The 20,325-nt window shown below is 35.9% G+C and overlaps 1 protein-coding gene across 5 annotated transcripts in view; it reads left to right on the top strand.

The window, feature by feature from the left end:
* The window catches only part of PPFIA1 (PTPRF interacting protein alpha 1), a 59,067-nt gene that overhangs the window by 12,217 nt on the left and 26,525 nt on the right, over positions 1-20,325 (top strand). For 4 of the 5 annotated variants that reach the window (XM_083839368.1, XM_083839367.1, XM_083839366.1 and 1 more), the window contains exons 3-14: positions 9,146-9,247; positions 9,900-10,064; positions 10,948-11,022; positions 11,443-11,544; positions 11,795-12,016; positions 12,753-12,899; positions 13,742-13,876; positions 14,874-14,957; positions 15,542-15,673; positions 18,461-18,523; positions 19,762-19,841; positions 20,093-20,222. In XM_083839368.1, coding sequence (XP_083695494.1) covers positions 9,146-9,247; positions 9,900-10,064; positions 10,948-11,022; positions 11,443-11,544; positions 11,795-12,016; positions 12,753-12,899; positions 13,742-13,876; positions 14,874-14,957; positions 15,542-15,673; positions 18,461-18,523; positions 19,762-19,841; positions 20,093-20,222 — 1,437 coding nt within the window. Of the gene's footprint in view, positions 1-9,145; positions 9,248-9,899; positions 10,065-10,947; positions 11,023-11,442; positions 11,545-11,794; positions 12,017-12,752; positions 12,900-13,741; positions 13,877-14,405; positions 14,481-14,873; positions 14,958-15,541; positions 15,674-18,460; positions 18,524-19,761; positions 19,842-20,092; positions 20,223-20,325 lie in introns of all 5 variants that reach the window. The other variant, XM_083839370.1, reaches the window with a different exon arrangement.

The raw sequence follows: 20,325 nt of genomic DNA, 5'->3' as shown, positions 1-20,325 counted from the left end.
ATCCTTGTAAGTCCCTTCCAACTCAGGATAATGTGTGGTTCTGGTTTTTGGGTTCAGGTGGTTGTTAGAAAGTATGATGGAACTGTTTGTTATAAATTTTCTTTGTGCAGTCAAAAAACACCAAACAACAAAACATTAAAAAAGCATAAAAATAAATTGTTTTGACCATGTGCGTTACTGGGTTAAGCTCTTGTGTTTAAATATTGGACGTGTCTATTTTAAGACATGAAAAAACTCTTTTTGAATAGGCTTTAGATTAGCTTTTATTGCAAAAATCAAGTAACTGTTCCATGGAATGGTGCAATTGCATTCAGTCCAAATATTGCAGACTTACATATTTAGCTTTAGTTAGTAAATCCACTTAGCATAGAAACCAGATGATACAGTACAAAGAAACAGAAAAATAGAATGTAAAGGGCCTGTAAGTTCAATTACCTGCTGAAGACATCTATCTGTCCTCATTGAGTATTACTTGCTTAAACAAGTTTGAAATCATAAAACTGAACAGTTCATCAGTTGGCAAAAAAGCGTGTGTTTGTGTGTATATGTAATAGCAGAGCACTGAGGGGGAATGCGTGTTGATGCTTGTTTAATGAGGGTGGCTTGGCCAGCCTTATTCAGATATTCCCAAGCACTCCCTTTTAACACGGTGTGAAAAATGTACTGTACAACTACTGGCCACAGAACTAAGCCTGACAACTCGAGGCCAAGATTAATGGCTGGAATAGGGCAGGGCAGTGCCGTGCCTCAGCTGCTGCTTACAGTTTTTGCAAGCGGAGGTATCTTGTCACTGAAATAATCGTGCACGGAGGTTCTTGTTCTGGGTCTATTTCTGGAAAAAAAAAAAAAAAGTGTAGTGTTCACGTGCGGATTGAGATGCTGAAAGTCAGTATTCAGGATTAAATGACTTTTAGTTTTGAAGTCATAGAAATTTAATTTTAAATGTCAGCTGAGCAAGAGTTGTGCTGTTCCTTGTGAGTGCAGTATGTTTGGAGTTGAACAGGAAAAAAAACACCATGTTTTTTTTTCTTGCCCAAGGAAACTGACAGTTCAGTATTGTTTACAACTTAAAAGATCTTGTTACAGCTTTTGTGGTAGCTGCTCAGCCTCCGTAACTGGGGAGGTCCACTAGAAATATTGGACTTGTGTGAAATTTTCTCAGCTATCTTGCAGTTACTTTACAGTTTGACATTTTTAGGAGTGTTTTATATTGTGAAATCCTGTACAGGATCCTCTTGACCAACTTTTATGTGGAGAGGAGAAATTTAAATGAAATCTCTATAGTGTCATATTAAAGATGGAGACTGGTTTTGCCCCATATCTTGTCAAACTGGTAAAGCAAGATTCTTCCTCTTTAATTAAGTACAACTGTATTCTCCTTTTGCCATAGTGGATATGGGTGTGGGTAAGTTTTTTACTGACATGGACTCCAAAAATGGAGATGCCTAAAGCTACAACTAAGAAGTTGTCCTACTACTTACTGTATTAGTTACTAATCAAAATAGACTAGGCTAGGGGTGTAGGAATGAGGTTATTCACACTGAAACCCTTCAAATTCATTAATTTAGGGTTTAATTGAGGCATTTGTTTTCCCAGCCCTCCCCCCCCCCCCGCCCCCCAATTATTTCAATTATTTCTCAAATTGTTTCTGTGTTAGGTAAACTCTTCTTCTGGAAAATGAGTAGTTGGATTGATGCAGTATTGAAGAGGATTGCTGTATTACTGACCAGTCTGTACCAAGTATAACCAAACCCCCCCCCATGTTTAACAGCTTGCTCTTCCATGATGACCAGTGCTTTCCTGATGGATATTAAGGGGGTGGGGGATGTGGTATAGCTGTTCTCCAATTCAATATATAGTCTTTGTAACCCATCTGTAGCTTAAGTAGTTTAAAAGTCTCTGTTAAAAGTAGTGTCTACTCTGGGTTAACTGAAAATAGACTCTGTGATACACTGTACTTTGAACCAGCCACAGTTGCTGGTAATGATTTGTTGAGGCTGATGAAGTGATTAACCTGTTACCTGGAGAAAATTTGAATTCTTAATCTTTCATTGTTATCAAGGCTCTTTGCCTTACAGGAAGATGCTTAGCAAACTGCAAATTTCCACCTAAACCAAGAGTGACTGAGAGATATTTTCTGACTTGTTTAAACAATCTTTTGTTCTCTCTTCTGAATTTTACAGGCACACAACGAGGTTGGTTTAGCACTGAAGAAGATAGGATGTTGCTGTGGCTTAGTTCTGAATATTACCAGCAAACAGTCTTGTAGAAATTGACTACTGTATTCACTGTGTTGTATGTAGCAGCTCTAATTAGTGGTGGAACTTGGAAGGCTCTCAGGTTAGCGTGTGTACCTTGCACTGTAAGAAACCGTATGTAATCAGTGACTGGCTGTCCAGTGGTGCACAGATAATTTTGCACTAGGCTTTGCCCTTAGTCTCATATACATAACAGTGATGGTTTGCAGAATTTAGAGAAAATTAAATGCAAGAATATAGGTGGTAATGACTTTGCAAGTTTATGCAGGCAGTAGTTAATGCTTTGAGTGTAGGTGGCTCCTGTTTGCTTTTCTTCAACCTGTGCTTCAGTCTTTGTACTAGGTTTTACAAACTCAATTTCCAAACTATTCTGCAGCACGTATGAAGTTTGGGTGTTGATTAGTGTGGTGAAAGGAAAAAGTCTGATTTCTCAAGGGGTTAAAGATTCAGCCATGCTTTGGGTTGCAGTACTTCTACACTCCCATGCACCGGTAGAAAACGTCAATCAGGAATGTGTTATATCAGTGAAAGGGGACATATAGACAGGAAAACATGGAAACTGATGTGTTTTTACCTCCCCTTTTCTGTTAATTCAGTGTTCCTTTTGCAAAGCTGCCAAAAACCATCCATCTTCATTTATGTTTTCTTACACTTTGACATGCAACACTTCCCCAGAGTTCCTAGCAATGAAGTCCAGATTTAATGCCTTGTAGTTAAGGCTCAGTGAATACTACACATAAATGTGAGCAACTCAGTTAAGATGGTAACTGGAAACCTATTACCATGGAGATTGTTTTACTATGAACTTTTCCATTTTGATCTTGGGCATGTGTTTGGTACCTGCTGGCTGTAAGTTAGAGTTCTTTTGCGCATTGCTTTCTGTCAGATGCTAGACAGTTGGTTCTGCTTTCATCTCCAAAGTGGACTGGAAGCAGTGTTTCATTCCAGAGCAGTAACATTATGCAACTGTAAACATTTTAAAACTTAATTGCATATTTAGGATTGAGCATCATTAGTGACAAAGCCCAGATAGGTCAATCCGAGAAGTAAGGTTGAAGAATACCATACCAAAAAAGAGGGTTGGAATGATAGAAGTTACTCAGCTTTAATTTAATATTTGTTTAATATTAATAATTACCCATTAGCTAGGTGCAATGCTTGTTTTAGTGTTTTCATGCAGCATTACAGCTTTTGTTAGAGCGGAAGAAACAAACAGGCTTTTGAGTCAAGGAAAATGTAAACTAATGAGAGGTGAAAAAAGGTGATACTAAACATTTTAAACTTTTTCCATGCCGCTACTTGGAACAGGAAAAAATTGTTAATAGCAAAGAAATCTGCACCTGTTCTAGTAGTGGGGCTTTTTTGAGTTACAAAACCTGTTACGCATAAGGAGAAATAGAAAAGGAGGCTGATATGTTGAAGTGTACTGTATGCTACACTATTCTCACTGATTGGTAGGTAGTTCTGTCAAAATCAGCCACTTTAAACGTGAAAATTGCTCTGAAACCTGTTTGATATAACCATATCTTAGTATCCCTTTAAGTAGTTTCATACATTCCCTTTTATATTTTTTGTTGATTTAGAGCAAAAGAAACACTTTTTCATGGACCCGATTCTCTTAATGTTTGAAACAGCTTTTTTATTTCCAGGTTAGAAAATCTAGGTTGTTAGAAAATCCAGACTGTTTGCTTACTGGAAAGTAATTTCATTATGTGAACAGCAAAATATTTTTCTTCACATTCTAGTCTTAATTTTTGTCTTTCCTATTAGCATATGCTACAGAGATGGAGAGGTTGAAAGCAATCTTATTTATTACGCTGAATAGGCAAAGCATCGTTTATGTCGGTTGATGTTTCTTCTGGATTTCTGCTGTCAGCGCATAACTGTGTTTTCTTGGAAGGCAAGGTTTAATGATTAAAACGTGAATGTTGTAGATGTAACTCTGAGTGATTTTGAATTAAGTAATTGTGATAGCTGAAAAACCTAACCCCTTTTGAGTCAACAACTACAAGCATTTACTTGCTTCTACTAGGCACTTCCAAATTTTATTAAATACTTAAGTATCTTAAAATACTATACATGGGGACATTGGCCCCTGTTGCTACCTACAACCATTGGGTTTAAAATAAGGGGACTATTAAATATCCTGTTAAGCTTAGATATTTTGGTTTGTTCTGATTGCTTTATGACGTCTCTCATTTTCATTTACACGTCATTTGGAATAAGCGTGGATGTTGTGTAACAAATAACATGATGAAAGTTTATCTCAGATTACCTTGGTTTCTCATCCCTGATGGCCTGTATTTTTCCCCAGTTCTCATCATCCTTTCAGCTTCTTGGATTTTTGAGTGGATTGTTTTGATATGCAGACCACAGAACAGAATGTTAACAGTAAAATAAAATGTGATGTAAAGATTAAACAGATAAATTCCTCTCACGTATTTCTGGCAGATATGCTCCTAAAGATGCAACAATTGCATCTTGATCCTGCTTGATTGCAAGAGGGTAATATTTTCTGGATGAATTAATAGTAGTATGTATTCAAAGGATGTTTGTTTTTATATCTTTTTATCCTTTAAGTTTTCTAGTCATCTTGTTGCTGTTAATCCATGAATCCTTATGCGCTGAGGAGCGGCATCGTGTTTTATTGCGGAAAAAAGTTGTATGTGTAAACAAATCTCAAGCAACTTTACTGTTGTCTGCAGTTATAGTAGCAAAGAGCATCCCTAGTGTGCAGCTCATGTTGTTAGACTCCTCAGAGAAATAGAATCAATCCCCAATTTTTCTCCAACTGAAATACTGTTCTTCCTGTCATGTAGTGTTTAGGGGCTTGCAGTGCACTATCTGTGAAACCTATAAACTGTGCTTGTAATAATCATGAAGAAAACCTGTTACCTGAAAGCTGTAATGTTCCTGGACCATGATCTCATAAGCAATCAAGCGTCAGGTCAGACAGCAGAATTCTACAGACTTGACAGCTAGACATCAGCTGGTGCAACCTTTGGAAGGATGTTTGTGGCCTCTAAAATACTAACGGTTGAAGGTCAGTTCTGAAGGTTGATGTGGAAGAAACGCCGTTGTTTTAAAAACTTGTGGAGTTTGTGGACAAAACCCAGAAAACATATTACTGAACAATAACAAAGTTACTTTCACTGATTTTCTTTTTTTTGTTGAGTTACCATTTCTTGCAGTAGGAGTGTCATGTTTGGAATGATACAAATTCAGAAAGTTACTTTTTCGAATAAGCATTTTGGTTTAGTATAATACTTGAACTTTTGCCAGTATGTTCTAGTCAACAAGGGGTATTTAGTATATTTAGCACTCTGTTTCTTCTAGTAAATGCTCTGAAGTGCTTATTCTGAGTCCCATCCTTGTCAGTCTTCAGAGAAGGGTATTTATTATTTTGATTGCAGTTGGAAGCAGAGCACAGCTTCATTCTGAAGCTCTGTCTTCTCCTTAGGTAAAGTATAAGTAATGTAGCTCTGCGGATAAATGGAACAGTTTTTCAGGATTTTTCTTGTTTCCTTTAATTTCTTTTGTAGATTCATTTAATGCCAAGGAGGAAATTGAGACAACTTAAACTCTTTTTTGAGATGACAAAGTTGCAAATAGTTTTCTTTTGAACTGCTCGAGGAAATCGGATCGTCTTCTGTTGAAGATGGGTATTAAAACTAGAAAAGACATGTCTTTTGGCAGCATTAACTGAAACTACGGACATTCAAGTGTTCTTTATAAGGCAGGTTATGGGACTCACAGCAAATACATTTTGTAAAAACAAACAGCAGTGGATGTATTATGCAATGCTAGAAATACGTGTCAGTCTGTTTATACAGCAGCAATATAAATTCCTGTGTGTATTGTTCTTTTGGGGTCATCTGACAGTGTGGTGGTTCATGTCATAATTATGATATATTTGTGCTATAACTTATGTTTGCACTGGAATATGCGATGGAATAGAACTGTATTATAATCATTTGAAGGGTGAGTAAACTTCCTTTGAAATACACAGCTGTTTTTGTGAAGATGGAGCTCGTACGTGTCTTAGGTAACACTTTTATTAATGCTATACAGTGATCCTAAGTTGAGGAAGGGTGACGAAGTGGTGTCTGGTAGGCCTTGCTGCTTTCTTTATCACGTACTCGACCTGAGATAGAGTCTGGAAGAACGTAGAACTTACCATTGTCAGCCTGATGTCCTTCGGAGAATTCTATAATGTCCGCGATAGTGAATTTTGATGTTGACACTTGGAGGCTTTTTGGTTTTTCAAAGGGGGGGGGATGGAGGGGGAAAAACAAAACCACACAAAAACCCACAACTGGAAAATAAGCTCATATCAAGCTCTTCTGTAAATAATTTGAATCTGTTAATAGTTTCAGTAGTACTTGAAAACTGTTAATTATGAAATATGTAAAGATATGTAAGGTAGGCTTTTGAATAGCTACAACTTCAGAACCTCAACTGGGTTTACCTGCACTTACGCTGGAGCAGAAGAGACGTGCTATCAGTTGCCTGGGAGCTGTGAAAACTCCCACAGAGGGGTTTATTGAAGGTACAGTAAAAACTCTGACGTTATGGTTGAGTTCTGTAGGCAAGCTCATGGAGTGGATCTTTCCTTCAGTAACTGTGAAGTGTGAGGTGGACTGTTTCCTTTCTTTGTCTACCTTGCACTCAGGAGTCTTTTAAATTTTGTTTTGAATGCTTAAAATTTACATTAGCTATGGAGTTGCTGAAAAGGATGTTCTAAGAAGTATATTTCCAGAGGTTTTTACTTGGAAGTAATAGGCCATTTTTTTAAGGATGCAAATGAGTCAATGTATAAAGTTGAAATATTCTGGTGAAAATTTATATGAATATTAATTAGTAAGTATGGTAAAGAAATAGGCTTTTTAGCGGTTGAAAAAATGAAGGAAAATTAAGTGGTTTTTTTCCTGCTGTTGTTTCCTAATTAACTAGGTGGACTGTACTGAATCTTTTTCAATTAACAGATTTTTCTTTAGGAAGAGGGATTATGGTGATGGATTTTGCATCTGTGCTGGTGATATTACCGTTCCTTTCATAGCAACTTTTAAACGCCTAATGCGTTAGTAATCCCAAAGGAGTTCACTGTAGGTATATGTTGTGCAACAGTATTTTTGTGTCTTTTGTCATGTGCGTGTTTTAGAATAGAGCTTACTAAATTAATCTTTTGATTAATTAGATTAAGACGTGTCTTCTGACTGCTTATTTTAGCTGCATGTTAGAATTTGCAGATGTGATAGTATAATTAGTTGAGTCCTTTTGTTTTTAAGCATGTGTTTTTTGTCACTTTGAATTTTACTGCAAAAGGGCTCCATTTAAAATTTTTTGCTTCCTATGCAGCTGCCGTCTGTTAGGCAGTATATCTTGCAGAGCTTGGAAGACTTAGAGAAGCATCTTTTGTGCACACAGTGTATTTACATAAGATATTCTTCACAGTTTGCTGTACCTTCATCAACTTACCAGTGCAGCTGTACCAATTCACTGTTTATTAGACATGACTTGTTTTTGTCTTTTCTAGACAGTAGAGAAGACTAACTTGTGTATTAGCATTTCCGTCTTTTCTTATACAAGTGCTTCTGTTGTGTTCATCAGCCATTGAAGTGATCAACATGTATTTAATTTCTCATCCTAAGTTGCACTGATGGAAAAAGTGTTTTTTTCCCAGTTTCCTACAAAGCTGTCTTCTAAAGTATGGTCTCGTTCACATTTAGGCTTACAGCTAGTTGTTTTTAATGTGGTTCAGATTACAACTTTAATTTTGCTAGAGTAAGTATGTAGGTAAGATTATTCTCAGTAGTTACTTTTAAGTGTCTTGTATAGTTTCGTATTTCATTATATCCAGAGTATGCTCTTTGAGTTGATCCAGAGCTTAAATGCCATTTATAGTGAGTGTTTCTAGGGAGGCTGTTGCTAGAGTATGGAAATAGCTTAGGATGTAGTAGCTCTTTCAGGTACTCAAGACAATCATATCTTTCTAACAACCCCCCAAATTTAGAAATATATTCTTTACTATTGACTTGTCTCAGTGTTCAAAATAGTGGAACAAGCAAACAAAAAAGCAAGCCATGCAGCAACTGCTGTGTTACCTTAACTGCTGTTTACTGATGCCTTCCCACTCTGTGATGCTTATAACGGTTTAATTTTGTTTGGTGAAAGCTTTGTTCAAATTGAAGGGGAAGTCTTTTGAAAACTCAGGGGCTCCTCATTTAGAAAAATTCTGATTCTAGTCTTCCTGGATTTCTTGCAGAACTGTAGGGAAAAGGTCTGTTCTACTTTTGTTTTGTGAGATTTGGAAGTAGGTATAAGCAAAATCCCTGTGTACTGCTAAAGTAGACAAATACAGGTAAAAGTCTGAGTCCTCCAGTGGTGAGCCTTCAAGAATGCTTTGTTACTACAAAGAAGTAACCTGAGTGTTTTGGTAAATGGCAGGGTTATGTATTGTCTCTCACAATTAAATACTGAATAAAAACATCATGTGTTGCTGACTTCTATTTTTTTACTGTGCTTATTAGTGCTCTGTTTTTGCATTCCTTATAGCAGTCCTTTAAAAAAAAATCTTTGAAACAACGTACCAAGTGCATTAGAAACAGTTTTTTTCCCTTTGCTTAACAGGGATACCCTTACTCAGATAATTGTGAGAGGAGACACAAGTTTTTGAAGTACTGGTCAAATGTCTTTTATCTTTACAGTTGACATTATAAAGGTTTTAAGTGTTTGAATTTAAGCCTGCTTAGCATGACTGTACAATTGTATTGGCTTTAGACATCTGAAATGAATACTTTGAAAAATTGTGTCAAGTGTTCCTATTAATCCACTCTCGCTGTGTCCCAATATTTGATGTACTTATATTTCTGTCTGGTTTATTTCAGGAATTTGCAGCGCTTACAAAAGAACTAAATGTATGCAGGGAACAGCTGCTTGAAAGGGAGGAAGAAATTGCTGAACTGAAAGCAGAAAGAAATAATACCAGGGTAAGTTCCGTGCCTTCTCTCCAGAATTACCCTTTTTGAAGTATCCAACTGTGTGGAGAAAAATACTGAACGTTGAATTTGAAAAGCTAAAAGTTTTTTCCTTGATATTTGTACATGAATCCTCCTGGAGGTGTGTTTGTTGATTAAGAAAGTTTGCAAGCTTATGTATAGCTCCAAATACTGCTGTGCAGAATCCAGAAAGGCTTGTAAGATTGCACTGCTATCTGTCACTCAGCTCTCTTCTAGTTACAATTTTGAAATCATACATTACTTGGGAGCAGAGGAGTAGAGCAGGCAGGCTGTCTGATCTAGCAGCTTACACAGCTGCCAGCAGAGCAGTTGCTGTCCAGTTTAGAGTATTTCCTGTGTGTATCCTTTCTACAAGCATTCTGCTCCTCAGATTGGTGGAGGAACTGGAAAGACCCAGTTAAGTAGAAGCCTCATTTAAAAGATAGACCAAAAGGGAACGCACATTGTTTACTCTGATAGCACTTTTAATATGGGCAAAATGTTAAAAATGAGTCTTTATACTTGATGTAATAGTTGTCGGTTCTCAGATTTGAAGTTTAGAATACAAAATGTGGCGTTTTAGGAGGCAAAGCTTTCTGCAGCTGTTCCGAACAGGAATAAACATTGTTGTTTTTTGTTTTAGCTATTACTGGAACATTTGGAATGTCTTGTCTCCAGGCATGAGCGATCTCTCAGAATGACTGTTGTAAAGAGACAAGCTCAGTCTCCAGCAGGAGTTTCTAGTGAAGTAGAAGTTCTCAAAGCACTAAAATCTTTATTTGAACACCATAAAGCCCTTGATGAAAAGGTAATGAAATATGCTAGCTAATGTCATCTCATCCTATCCACCCTTTCTTTTCTATGGACCATAGTTGTTTGTACTGAAGTTGTAGAAGACAGGTTCTCTGAACTTTTCTCTATAATAAGATGGTGGCTGTGTTATAAGTGCGTTTGAAACTGCTCTCCTAAATTAATATTGTGCTGCAGCAAGGTGCTGGAATTTATTCCTGTATTCCATTAACTGTTCTAATGTAAACCAAGGATGGTTCAGGTGCATTGTATTTGTTGTACAAATGCATACATTTACTTATCTGTATAATATCAGGTTTTAGCCTTTTGGTGTTATGTAATATAGGAAGTGGACTAGGGAGAACAGGAAGGAAGGAATCTGCTTATGCTGTCTTATAAAAATAAGGCTGAATTAAAGGAGCTTCGCCCTTGCATTGTGCCTGATGTTGGCAGCAGGCTATGAAAGGGGTAATATAACATCTGTGAATTTTGCTACAAATTTGTAGTTTACCAAACAACTTTTGTGATCTTTATATAAAAGTCTTGCAAACTGTGTTAAGGAAAATTCTGTCCCTTCCTTGTTGTGAATAAGCAAAAGTATACACACTTTGTGGCTTTCAAAAGGATAGGCAAATTCGGGATATGTTAAGTGAATGTACAGGTCATGTTGAGATATAATTTGCTTACAACAACAAAAAAGCTAGATTTTAAGATATGCATTGTTTATCTAGAAAGTCTTTTGGAGTGTCTTGTATTTGCTATTGACTAAAGATTAAGCTGGTCTCTAAGTTAAATGGTAATAAAACCTTTATTATCTAAAAGAGAATGGTGGTATGGTGATGCATGAAATTTATTTCTTCCTAATTTCAGAGATATCAAATTATTTCAAATGATTCTTTCAGGTAAGGGAGAGGTTACGAGTAGCACTTGAACGATGTAGCTTATTGGAAGAAGAACTAGGTACTACGCATAAAGAGGTAGGTTTATTTTTAAAAGAAATCTTCAGGTGTGCATTGTAGGTGTTTAAACAATATTTGTACACAGTAATTTGAGTTGTTAAATTTTTTTTTTCCACTTCTTGTGTTTTTATTCTTTTTACCAAATGGGGATAACTACAGTTTTCAACTGTGTCACTTTGAAAGAGCAAGAAAGGAGGATGGGGGTGGAGGGCAGGGGGAAAGGCAAACAACCAAAACGACAAAAAGATCCTTCGGCTTTAAAATAAGAACTTGTAGGATGTAATGGCATAAGTTTTTGGGTGCCTGTGTCAGATTAATACATACCTTATGGTAGAATCGGCAATTGGTTTTGCTCCCTTACTTTTGCAGCTGTTCCTTGTATAATTATTGAGATATAAATTGACTGGAAACATACACAAGCTTTTCTTTTCTTTTTAGTTAATGATTTTGAAAGAGCAAAATAATCAGAAAAAAACACTTCCAGATGGGATGCTGGATATAAATCATGAACAAGAAAATACACCAACTACAAATGGGAAGGTAGAGCCCTTTACTTTTTCAGTTAATGTATGATTTTTTTTTTTTAGTGATTAACTAGAGTATTTTAATTTTAAACCATAATAAAAGACTTCGAATGAAGATTTAATTGAAAAGTCTGTTACCACAATTTTACTGTTTGCAGCCTATCCAATAGAAGAATTATCTTGGGGGAGGGATGTTTACTGCTAAGTAACAGTTGTTTTTTCAAATTTCTGTGTCATATGCAAATACATTTTTTCCTGTTTAATAGAGATCCTCTGATGGTTCTTTGTGCCATGATGAAAACCTCGCTAAAGTAATTGAACTTCAAGACATCATAGATAAACAAAACAAAGAGCAGACGCAAATGAAAGAACGTCTTACTTCTTTGTCTAGTAGAGTAGCAGAGCTGGAAGAAGATCTTGACACAGCTAGAAAAGACTTAATAAAATCTGAAGAAATGAATACAAAATTGCAGAGAGATGTACGAGAGGTGAGTAATAAACTGTCAAATCTGGGTAGTCACAAGGGCATTTACTTTACAGAATTTGTCATTACACAATTATACCTTGATGTTCTCTGCTTCTTTCAACTTTTTTGATTTTGAAAAGTGAGGAGTGTTGGGGAGGTTGGAACTAGATGATCTTTAAAGTCCCTTCCATCCCATGCCATTCTATGGTATGATTTCAGATATTTCCCACATTTATTAAACTAGAGATTTAACATTGAGGACTTTAACTATGAAAGGTGCTAGAAAAGATGCTTGATCTTATAAATGTTGACATCATTCATGAAGTTGTTTTTTTTTATTTTTGAAGATTACCTTAAGGAATCACTTAATTTCAGTGGTGTGATTAGCAGTTCCTGTTACCAATCACTGATCTCTAAGGTCATAGTCTTAGTGTGTACTCCAGAAGAAAAGTATCCTTATTAAATTGGAATGGACCTTAGTTAATTCCAAGAACACTATCTGACCATTGCCAGGAAGTAAAGATTTGTTTGTGCCACTGGAAAGATAAGTAGCAGATCTGTAGTGTAATAAAATAAAGATCAGTCATCTTAACTTTTTTAAATGGTATGTTTACTGAACTTCTGAGCATAAGTTACAGACTACTTTCCAATTCTTTTTGGTTTGTCACGCCACCTCCATTCCTTCCACCTGCCCAGTTTGATCACTAGATAATTATCTCCTATATTAATAACTAGATTCTGTCTTGTGTTTTGCGTAGACTATGGCCCAAAAGGAGGACATGGAAGAGAGAATCACAACTCTTGAGAAACGCTACCTCGCCGCACAACGTGAAGCTACATCTGTGCATGACCTCAATGATAAACTTGAAAATGAAATAGCCACTAAAGACTCCATGCATCGACAGGTTGTAATTTGAAATAAGCTCAAATATTTTAATTAAGATACAAAAGTACGTTTTGCTCAGCATAATACTGATGGAAATGTAGATACTATACTAAGGCACTTAACTTTGCTTTTGGGAAGATGAATATATTTGTAATGCACTATTGCTGGTGATTGTTTTTCAGCAGGGAGTGTGTTGTGCTGAATTTTACCCTGGAAGGCAAGATTAGAGAGTTTACTGGGGAAGGGAAGCGGATTTTAAGCATTTTGATGCACTTGATCATGTGGGAGCAGGGCTTCTGTCCACTTTAATTGTGGATTTCTATGTTACATGTGTCTTCAGTTTCAAGTGAGAGAATTACTCATTCTAAACCAGAAGTTTTAACATTTGTGTAGTGTGTAGTTACTTTTATAGCCTATAGTGCATGTAAATGTTTCCTTACCGCAGGAGAAATTTGACGTATTTCACATGAGAACTTGTTCAGCTTCATAAACCAGAAATGGTTATTGAGCCAATCGCTTTCTAATCAAAGGAAGCCAGGCAATGCTTAGTCAACAACAGATGTCTATGTTAATATATTAAAAAAAAAAGTTGTATTCATCCCCCCATATATATGTATACATACATATATATATATATGTATACATACATGTGTGTGTGTGTATATATATATATAAATAAAATTTTTGGTAAGTTCTCTCATGTAATGAAGAGGAAGATGCCACATCTATGTTTGAAACCAATTTTGGGTAGTTTGTTGTCCTTAGGTCTAGTATAGGCAGTAATCCACATTTTTACCTTCCTCTTCGATCAAAATTATTACTATTTTAACACTAAACATTGCCGATCATAATCCTGTGTAGAGTGAAGACAAGAACAGGCAATTGCAAGAGCGACTGGAGCTAGCTGAGCAAAAGCTGCAGCAGACTTTGAGAAAAGCTGAAACTTTGCCAGAAGTGGAAGCCGAGCTGGCACAGAGAGTTGCAGCACTTTCAAAGGTGAGACAACTGGACAGTGTCCTCAAGACTTGTTTTCTCAGTGTCCTACTACCAGAAGTCTTAGTGTTGTTTTTAAGTTGTTTCAGTTTTTCCCAAACTAGTTCAGAGAATGTATCTTCCTGTTTCCTGTTCATCTCTTTGAATGCACTCTGATTTGTCCTGTATTTTAATTTCTACTATTTGGAATTTGAATGTCTGTTCTGGTAACTCCTTTATGAAGGTGCCACTAAGAATTGCTATGTTGCTGCTTTTTATTAAAATTCTTTCAGTAATAGGCATTAAAGTATTTTAAAACAACAGTTTCTGAAGGGGAAAACCAAATTTCTTCTACTGTTAACAAAGTGTTAACGCAATTGGGGATAGGGAAGTAAAGGTATTCATTAATACAAAGATTTTTAAATGACTGCAAATGGTATACTGAATTCTGAAAAAGTGTAATGACGACAAATGAACCTTTTTGTGTGCGTGTGTCTTTATAAAGTTTCATTTCTTTCCGTGTTATCTTTCCCATCCCTTACTGGCTCTGTAGTCTGACCTTTTGTCTCCTGGGAGCTCTGCTGCTAAAGATGCTAAAGTATTGGAACTTACCACCAAGCTTAGGAAGGTAGAATTTGTATATTAGTCCTTGTTTCTGCTTGCTGCTTTCTGCTTTGTCATGATTAATAACAAAGGGTTATAGTGTCTAGGCTAGTGAGGAGAAGCTGGAAATGCGTTTAGTTTTGATTTGTTTTGTTTTTGGGGGATTTGAATGAACTTCTGCTGTTGCAAACTCATTTTCAAGTAAGTGTTGATTAGCAGTATTTAGTGGTGAGAGGCTTTGTTTTGTTTTTTAACATACAAACTCTCACTAGGTACTTTTAGTGACAAAGCCATCTGTTTTGCATTGTATGTTACCATAAATGGCAGTTGCACAAAGCATGTTAGATACATTATTGGGCATCGATGTTTTTATGCTTCTGAAATTTTTTAAGTTCTAATTTTGTTTTTAAATTGACAGGCTGAAGAGAGGCATGGCAATATAGAAGAAAGACTGAGACAGATGGAAGCACAGTTAGAAGAAAAGAATCAAGAACTGCAAAGGGTAAAGTACATATTTTTGGCACTGAAACAAGGCTGAAAGAGTCCTTTTATGTTTTTTTACCATTCAGCAAAGCTGTTTTTATGTCTCATCTCTAAAATAAGCCAATGTTTAGGTTGGCTTATAGTTGGGAGATTTGAGCCCCTTTGCTGTGACTAACTTCAAATCTTGAGGAAAAAGCTGAAAAGTCCCTAGCCAGTTTGAAATAAGTCTGGAAATACCTAATTGGTAGTCATATCTCTGATAAAGAGATCAAAAATCTTGCTGAAAGAAACAACCATGCAAAAACTGATTTATAGGTTATAAATAATGGAATTGGTTCCAAAATCTGATCCGTTTTGAAAAGTGTAAGTTCAGATTTTCAAGCTGATCTTGGAACAGTTATTACAATCTTATACTACTCCTTTACAAAGTCATGGAGGTACATGCAGTATTCACTATTGCTTTGGAAAAAAATATTTATATTAAAGAAAAAAACATTTGGATTAAAAATACACTTTTCACAACCTGGAAATTATTACAGACGTAAGTTTAAACGATTTCAGTAACTTTGTCATAAGAACTTCAATTTTTGTTATATATTTTAGGCTAGGCAGAGAGAGAAGATGAATGAAGAGCATAATAAACGTTTGTCAGAAACTGTGGATAAGCTTCTCTCTGAATCTAATGAAAGGCTTCAGCTTCATCTCAAGGAAAGGATGGCCGCCTTGGAAGATAAGGTAACATTAAGTTACATTCCAGCATATTTATTAATTAGATGTTCAGTGTTCTGTAGTGATTTGTGTATTTTGTAATGTGTGTGTAACTTCAGTAAATAAATTATAAATTATTAATAAAATAGTTTCTGTTGCGGGATATTTTAATATGGATTTTGAAAATACATTCTTAAAATTCTTTTTTTTTGGGGGGGGAATGGAGGTCTTCGTTATACTAGCATTGGGAAGACATCTTTTAGGAAGCTTTATCCTTCCATCTTTTAGGAAGCTTTATCCTTCCATCTTTTAGGAAGCTTTATCCTTCCATCTTTTAGGAAGCTTTATCCTTCCATCTTTTAGGAAGCTTTATCCTTCCATCTTTTAGGAAGCTTTATCCTTCCATCTTTTAGGAAGCTTTATCCTTCCATCTTTTAGGAAGCTTTATCCTTCCATCTTTTAGGAAGCTTTATCCTTCCATCTTTTAGGAAGCTTTATCCTTCCATCTTTTAGGAAGCTTTATCCTTCCATCTTTTAGGAAGCTTTATCCTTCCATCTTTTAGGAAGCTTTATCCTTCCATCTTTTAGGAAGCTTTATCCTTCCATCTTTTAGGAAGCTTTATCCTTCCATCTTTTAGGAAGCTTTATCCTTCCATCTTTTAGGAAGCTTTTTCCTTATCTGACTGGTGTGGACTGCATAAATAGGCTTGTCCAGTGTTAATACAGGAAGTCTGAAGAGTTAGGACTTGAACTTTGACTTTTAACGTTCAGTTTCTTTTATTTCCCACTGCTTTGTGTCTGTGTCGGTTACTCTGAATCATTGTGGAATCCTTGCAAGTTGAAACAATCTTGTATTTTTTTCCTAGATGGGCAGATTAAAGGGAATGCTCCCTATGCTGTCAACGCACATCTCAGTCTTTTCCTGTATTCAGTTCAGCTTTTAAATTGTGATGTATTTACCCTTTTTTTCCTCTTTTGCTTTTCAAGCTAGGTCCTTTCTATGGACTTTTCTTTCATTCCTGTCTTTAAGGATTCCCTTATTCTGTGTAAAAAAAAAAAAAACAAAACAAAACAAAAAAAAAAAACCCAAAAAAAAAACCAGGCAACAACAAAGAAACAAACACCACAGCCTTTTACAGTAGCACTTTAATGCTGAGTTTGAATTTTTTTGTCTTGGATTAAAAAGCAGTTTTTTGTACTGGAGGCTGAAATGACCATTAGGAGAAATGCCTCAGTTAAAAGCTGAGTGGCTTTTGTTTTAAAGTCATGACAACAGAATGTTTTAATTGCAACATGTAACGATGTATTCAGACTTCAATAGATACTTACTTTCTCATGGATTCAAGTCTACACAGTTCTCAACCCTAAACCAACAGTCAGGTATTAAACATGTATTTTGAGAATTCTAGGACTGCTCTCACCTCGGATCATTAAAGATTGAGGTTTTTTTCCGTGCTATTGTACTCTGGGATGTAAGAAAAATCTGGTAGTGTAGAACAAATATAGGGCTTACTGATACTTGGTTTGAGTTGCAAGGTACCTTAAAGGCTGTATAGTTCCAAGCCCCCTGCCATAGGCAGGGATGCCAGTTATCTGGCATGTAAACTTTTGCCTTGTGGGTTTTAATAAACATCACTATTTTCAAGATCACCAACTGCTCCCAGTATTTCTGAATTTCTTGTTACAGGCTTTATCGATAAGGTTGCTCTACTAGTCTTTATAAGTTCAATTTCTGAGAAGCAGGTGACTGCATTTTTTTTATGATTGCATTTTGGGGTGGATATTTTAAGGTTAACCCTAGCCTCTCTTTACCCCTCAAACTCTCTATGGTTATGAATGAGAAATTTTTGTCCTTCCCTGTAAGAAATGGTTTATACAAAAGTATCCTCCGTATGGCTTCCATTCTCTCTTATGACAATTTGGAAAGAAACATGCATGTGAAATTTAAAGACTTCCTTCTGATCATTGGGGTTCTTTTCCCAGAATGATTTGTTTGTTCACTTATGAAACTTTATTACAGGTTTAAGATGCAAATAATGGTGTTACTTACCTCAAGGAAAAGTGTTTAGCAGAACTTTTTGGCAGCACTGGAAAGCGAAAAGAAAGTGAGCTGGTTATAAATTTACTATTAGAAGGGGGAACCTCTGATTTTTGTTTGGTAGCATTTACCATGGTCAAATATGATAGTTGACAATCTTTTTGATTATTGTAGCTCTCAGATGTTTAACTCTCAGATGATTTTTAGTCTGAATTTGGGAACTGCTTTGAGTAAACAGATTGTAGTAGTCTTATCTTTACTGGACTTGTTTATAAGTCATGGCACAATTGCAAAGAAAACAGCTCTGTTAATGAAGGCCCATTAGTCAGTGAGCAATGCAGTTCTGGAGCTACCATGCATCCAAGAAATTGCTGTGTAATAACTTCTTAGATCAGGCAAGTGAATACAAAATGAAAATCCAACGATAATAGCCAGTAATGTCTTAGTAACTAATCAGTGAAATAATTTGAAGTATTTTAGCTGCATAATTATTCCTTTTTGTACTAATTTTTGTCAAACGGAGCGTAACAGGCTAGTATTGGTATTAATTTTTTATGGCGCTTGTACTATTAGTAAATCCATTATTTAGGGGGCTGTAGACCTGAAAGGATAAACTTTCACCTGTGATCAAAGTGAAATGGTATAAGCAATAAACTGTCTGTAACTTAAGATGCATCTGTGTGGTGTGACTGAAATTTATTGGCACTCATCTTGGTTATGGTTTAAGAGTTGTAAGCTTTTGTAAGTAACATGATTTGTGATACATTTTGTTTTAGAATTCACTTATTCGAGAAATTGAAAACGCGAAAAAACAAATTGAGGAACTTCAGCATGAAAAGGTATATATTACGCATTTCAGACATGTTATATTGAAAAATAATTGCTGTATTGCTACGTAGCAGAAGCATATTTGATTTGCCCCGTAAAGCTTAACATTACCAAGTCTGTTTAAGAATAGTAATTTTATGGGCTGATTGTTTATTTTGTGGTATTGTGTACCTCAGTTTTGCAATGCTTTCACAGGTTATATACAGCTTTTTACTCAAAGACCTAACACAGTTCTTAACGTGCAGAGTGGCTGGATATATTGGCAATTTGCCAAAGTTTGAAGACTGCGTAGAATTTCTGTACTGTTGTACATATCTCTTTGAACAGTAAACAGAAAAATACTTTTAATGGTGGGTGTTTTCCCATAAGTATATTAAAGCAATGGATGTCATAAAATGCTTGTTTGATTAAAATTTTCTTAAAATTTTAAGAAGTGGGGGGCAAGGACAGAGATATTTATTAGGCTTGGCTGCTCCTTGCAATAGTGACTGTCCAGCACTGTAACTGAGTTCACTTGAATAATAATGGTGGGGCCTTTCGTTTCTTTGCTTCCTTAAGCAGTGGTGATTCATTTTGTGGTCACACTGTTCTGAAATAATACATGTTATTGCTTATTAAATCACAGGTGTATTGCATCTCCCCAAGTCAGTCTAAGTAGCTAGGCCAAACTGTAGAGGCTGTGCTTCTGTAATAAAATGAAGAACACATTCAGAATTTTTTGCAGGATGTGCTTTGAATTTTTGTTTATGTAGGCCAGCGGTTTTCACACAAGGCACAGATGTTCATTGTCAGCCACTTTTCTTAATCTTTCATTGTTTTCTCATTCATTAAATTGCTTTGTTAAATTCCAAGTTTCTAGAGCATGTATGAATGTTGGAGTTAAAAGTGGATGCTTTTAGGACCTGTTGTGCACAGAGCTTGAGAAATCTTGTTTCTTATTAAATATAATTTAATTTTAGTAAAGTTAGTAACATGTGAATTTTGTGCAGTAGCTGTTTTTAAAATATGTATGTCGTTACCTAGCGTCACAGTGTAGAGAGGCAACAGAATTATTCTTGGATGCCCTTTTGTGATGGTGCTGTATTGTGTGTAGCAAAAATCATTATGTTGTTCAAGGTTATGTTTCAAAATCAATTACTCCTGAGTTCTTTTAGAAAGGAGATCAAAGGACTAAATGTTAGTTTATAAATCAGGATTTGATGCTGTTTTTTTAAAAGCATATTGTTACATGTTTTGTTTATTTTTACAGGATCAACTTGTATTAAATGTTGAAGCATTAAGGGCTGAAAATGACCAAGTGCGACTCAGAGCCACATCACTTCATCATAGGTACCAGCACTTAACTGATGTTCATTTTTTTTCTAATTTTTTAAAAGTCACTCTGCTAAACATAACTTTGTTATAGCTGAAAATACTTTAATTAGTTGTAGCTATAAAATATTCTTTATAGAGCAGCTTTTATTCTGCTTAAAAAAAAAAGTCACTGGTAGGACAGCAGGAATCATTTGGGTGGATTTCTTGGTTTTGTTTCCCCTCCTCCCCCCACCTTCCTAAGGATAAAGTGTTTCTTTATGTTTTAGCCGACCAGATTTCAGATACCCTATGACATCATCTGTGGCTGACAGTCATACAGACTCCTATGGCACCTCCTCAGTGTTGAGGCGTCCCCAGAAAGGGCGTTTGGCAGCTCTCAGAGATGAACCTTCAAAGGTAGTAGAACTCTAAAAACAAAATGATGGCAACTAAGTAGATTAGATAAGGCTGACCTGTTGCAAGGAGTTGGTGGAATAGAATTGATTATACAGCAATAAAA

The sequence above is a fragment of the Anser anser genome (genome assembly GCF_964211835.1).
Source record: "Anser anser genome assembly, chromosome: 5".
Lineage (NCBI taxonomy): Eukaryota > Metazoa > Chordata > Aves > Anseriformes > Anatidae > Anser > Anser anser.
The sequence above is the reverse complement of the archived record's forward strand: the minus strand, read 5'-3'. Positions and strand labels throughout refer to the sequence as shown.